The sequence below is a fragment of the Neovison vison genome, chromosome 3, assembly GCF_020171115.1.
Source record: "Neovison vison isolate M4711 chromosome 3, ASM_NN_V1, whole genome shotgun sequence".
Lineage (NCBI taxonomy): Eukaryota > Metazoa > Chordata > Mammalia > Carnivora > Mustelidae > Neogale > Neogale vison.
Genome location: NC_058093.1, coordinates 110,451,856 through 110,456,203, shown reverse-complemented (window position 1 = coordinate 110,456,203; position 4,348 = coordinate 110,451,856). Strand labels below are relative to the sequence as shown.

Below are 4,348 nucleotides of genomic sequence, written 5' to 3'. Positions count from 1 at the left end.
ACATCATGATGAAATGAAAGCAAGGCACTTTCCTTGAACAGGGGACAAATGTGCAGGAGGAGGGAAGCGGGCCAAGAGCTTGTTACTGGAGAATTTAGGTTGCTGCAATAATGTGTCAGTTCAAAATAGCAAAAGATATGCTGAAAAGAGCCAAAGATTCTTGTTCAGAGTGTGCAGAGATATTTGTTTTTCAAGTAAGAGAGCTGCTTTTCTAAAAAAGCTTTTGTTATTCACCTTTTGAAGAAAAATGCTTAATATATTAACCATTTTTTATTTTGCATTATGGAAAGATAAACCTTCTCATAAGTAAATTGTCCAGATTATGGCAATCTTTTCCATTCAAAACAATGATTTCCGGGCGCCTGGGTGGCTCAGTGGGTTAAGCCGCTGCCTTCGGCTCAGGTCATGATCTCAGGGTCCTGGGATCGAGTCCCACATCGGGCTCTGCTCAGCAGGGGCCTGCTTCCCTTCCCTCTCTCCGCCTGCCTCTCTGACTACTGTGATCTCTTTCTGTCAAATAAATAAATAAAATCTTTAAAAAAAAAAAAAAACAATGATTTCCATTCCAAATTTCAAATTTGAAATCACAAATTTCAAATATGAAAATGAAAAATGTTGATACATATCCCATGCTTCTCCACTACTGGGGAATATAATCATTTTTTTCCTTCATAAATAAGATTTTTTTTTTTAACGATTTTATTTATTTATTTGAGAGAGAGAGACAGTGAGAGAGAGCACGAGTGAGGAGAAGGTCAGAGAGCGAAGCAGACTCCACATGGAGCTGGGAGCCTGATGTGGGACTCGATCCTGGGACTCCAGGATCACGCCCTGAGCCGAAGGCAGTCGTCCAACCAACTGCGCCACCCAGGCGTCCCCATAAATAAGATTTAACCACAATTTACCTTCATTATTATAGTGGGAACAAATGTGGTAACGTTCTTCTATGCAGTATTATATTCAACATACTGTATTTTAATTTAGCTATTGCCATGGTTCTCACTCTCAAAAAGTAAATGCTGTGTCTATTAGCCCATGTTTGCAACTCAGTTTGCTCATGTTTTGGTAATAATACATACGGAAGAATACTTTAGTTTTTAGGTTTCCTAGGTCAAAATATTATTATATTTTATCTTGACTTTCCATGAACATATATCCAGAATCAAACAATCAGGGTCAGACTGCCCAGGTTTGATGGAGGGAAGATGGTAGTTTCCCTGTACAGACAGTACTGAGGAAGAAATAGCTTAGGCTCTGATGGGAGCTGGCAAGAACAGTCTTTAAGATAATTCATGATTATTTTGCAAAATTAAGAAATAAAACATTAGTAATAGGAATGCTGATAGCAGCTAACCTTTCTGAGAACCTCCCATTTGCCAGACATTTTATTAAAAATTGATAAAATTGTCTCATTTAGTCTGCTAAACAGAGATGACATCACCAAGATGGTTGGCTATCCATTAACAATATCCGTCTAACATTAGACAACTATCCATGAACAAAAACATCTCCAGGAGAGCTCTGGAGTTGAGTTAAGAAATTGAATCATAATATGTGTTTTTTTTGTTTTTTTTTAAAAGATTTTATTTATTTACTTGACAGAGAGAGATCACAAGTAGGCAGAGAGTTAGGCAGAGAGAGAAGGGGAAGCAGGCTCCCCGCTGAGCAGAGAGCCGGATGCGGGGCTCGATCCTAGGACACTGAGATCATGACCTGAGCCGAAGGCAGCAGTTTAATCCACTGAGCCACCCAGGCACCCCTGTGGTTTTATTTTTAATTTTTTTTTTTATGGAAACGCCATAATGTTTCTAAACCAATTGTACCATTTTACAATTCTATAAACAGTGCACAGGGCTATAATTTCTCCACATGCTAACATTTGTTATTTTCTCTTTTTCTTTCTTTTTTTCCTATTTAGGGTAATCACCATAATTACTGTGAGATCTCAGGTGAGATCTCTTTGTAGTTTTGATTTACACTTCTCCAGTATTAGTGATGCTGAGTGTCATTCCATATGTACATTGGTCATTTGTGCATCATTCTGCAGAAATGTCTATTCAAGACTTCTGCCCCCACCTTTTAAAAAATTTTTTCGATTTATTTATTTTCAGAAAAACAGTATTCATTATTTTTTTCAGCACAACCAGTGCTCCATGCAATCCGTGCCCTCTATAATACCCACCACCTGGTACCCCAACCTCCCACCCCCCCGCCACTTCAAACCCCTCAGATTGTTTTTCAGAGTCCATAGTCTCTCATGATTCAACTCCCCTTCCAATTTACCCCAACTCCCTTCTCTCTAACACCCCTTGTCCTCCATGATATTTGTTATGCTCCACAAATAAGTGAAACTATATGATAATTGACTCTCTCTGCTTGACATATTTCACTCAGCATAATCTCTTCCAGTCCCGTCCATGTTGCTACAAAAGTTGGGTATTCATCCTTTCTGATGGAGGCATAATACTCCATAGTGTATATGGACCACATCTTCCTTATCCATTCATCCGTTGAAGGGCATGTTGGTTCTTTCCATAGTTTGGCAACCGTGGCCATTGCTGCTATAAACATTGGGGTACAGATGGCCCTTCTTTTCACGACATCTGTATCTTTGGGGTAAATACCCAGGAGTGCAATTGCAGGGTCATAGGGAAGCTCTATTTTTAAATTCTTGAGGAATCTCCACACTGTTCTCCAAAGAGGCTGCACCAACTTGCATTCCCACCAACAGTGGAAGAGGGTTCCCCTTTCTCCACATCCTCTCCAACACATGTTGTTTCCTGTTTTGTTAATTTTGGCCATTCTAACTGGTGTAAGGTGATATCTCAATGTGGTTTTAATTTGAATCTCCCTGAGGGCTAATGATGATGAGCATTTTTTCATGTGTCTGATAGCCATTTGTATGTCTTGATTGGAGAAGTGTCTGTTCATATCTTCTGCCCATTTTTTGATATGTTTGCCTGTTTCGTGTGTGTTGAGTTTGAGGAGTTCATTATAGATCCTGGATATCAACCTTTTGTCTGTACTGTCATTTGCAAATATCTTCTCCCATTCCGTGGGTTGCCTCTTTGTTTTTTTGACTGTTTCCTTTGCTGTGCAGAAGCTTTTGATTTTGATGAAGTCCCAAAAGTTTATTTTCGCTTTTGTTTCCTTTGCCTTTGGAGACATATCTTGAAAGAAGTTGCTGTGTCTGATATCGAAGAGATTACTGCCTATGTTCTCCTCTAGGATTCTGATGGATTCTTGTCTCATGTTGAGGTCTTTTATCCATTTTGAGTTTATCTTCGTGTATGGTGTAAGAGAATGGTCGAGTTTCATTCTTCTACATATAGCTGTCCAGTTTTCCCAGAACCATTTATGGAAGTGACTGCCTTTTTTCCACTGTATATTTTTCCCTGTTTTGTCGAAGATTAATTGACCATAGAGTTGAGGGTCCATATCTGGGCTCTCTACTCTGTTCCACTGGGTTTTTTTTTTTTTTTTTTTTTTTTTTCACTATGAAAATGCTTTAATGGCGGCGTCTGGACAGGAACGTGACATCAAGACAGGAAGGAGAGCAAGTGCACACAGAGAACAGATTGTGAGTGAATAAAGTGTTCACACCACTTCCACGCGCTTCTCCAGGTAACAGCTCTAGGCCACCTCCTCCTCGGCCGTGGCATCCTGGTACTGCTGGTACTCGGACACCAGGTCGTTCATGTTGCTCTCGGCCTCGGTGAACTCCATCTCGTCCATGCCCTCGCCAGTGTACCAGTGCAGGAAGGCCTTGCACCAGAACATGGCCGTGAACTGCTCTGAAATGCACTTGAACAGCTCCTGGATGGCCGTGCTGTTGCCGATGTAGGTGGCAGACATCTTGAGCCCCCAGGGGCGGGATGTCACACACGGCGGTCTTCACGTAGTTGGGGATCCACTCCATGAAGTAGCTGCTGTTCTTGTTCTGGACGTTCAGCATCTGCTTGTCCACCTCCTTCATGGACATGCGGCCCCTGAATATTGCCCCTAAATACTGTTTTTATGCCAGTACCATGCTGTCTTGGTGAACACAGCTTTGTAATAAAGCTTGAAATCAGGTAACGTGATGCCTCCAGCTTTATTTTTGTTTTTCGACATTTCCTTAGCGATTCGGGGTCTCTTCTGATTCCATACAAATTTTAGGATTATTTGCTCCAGCTCTTTGAAGAATACCGGTGGAATTTTGATTGGAGTGGCATTAAAAGTATATATTGCTCTAGACAGTATAGACATTTTAACAATGTTTATTCTTCCGATCCAAGAGCATGGAATGGTCTTCCATCTATTTGTGTCTTCTTCAGTTTCTTTCATGAGTGTTCTGTAGTTCCTCGAG

General features: G+C 40.8%; 1 protein-coding gene across 1 annotated transcript; it reads right to left on the bottom strand.

Annotated features, from left to right (window-relative positions):
- Window positions 1-3,494: 3,494 nt before the first annotated feature.
- LOC122901879 (tubulin beta chain-like) lies at window positions 3,495-3,982 on the bottom strand. The gene is given in 2 exon segments (XM_044240956.1): window positions 3,495-3,864; window positions 3,866-3,982. Coding segments are annotated over 2 exon segments (348 nt in total). The 3' UTR covers window positions 3,495-3,633.
- Window positions 3,983-4,348: the final 366 nt, after the last annotated feature.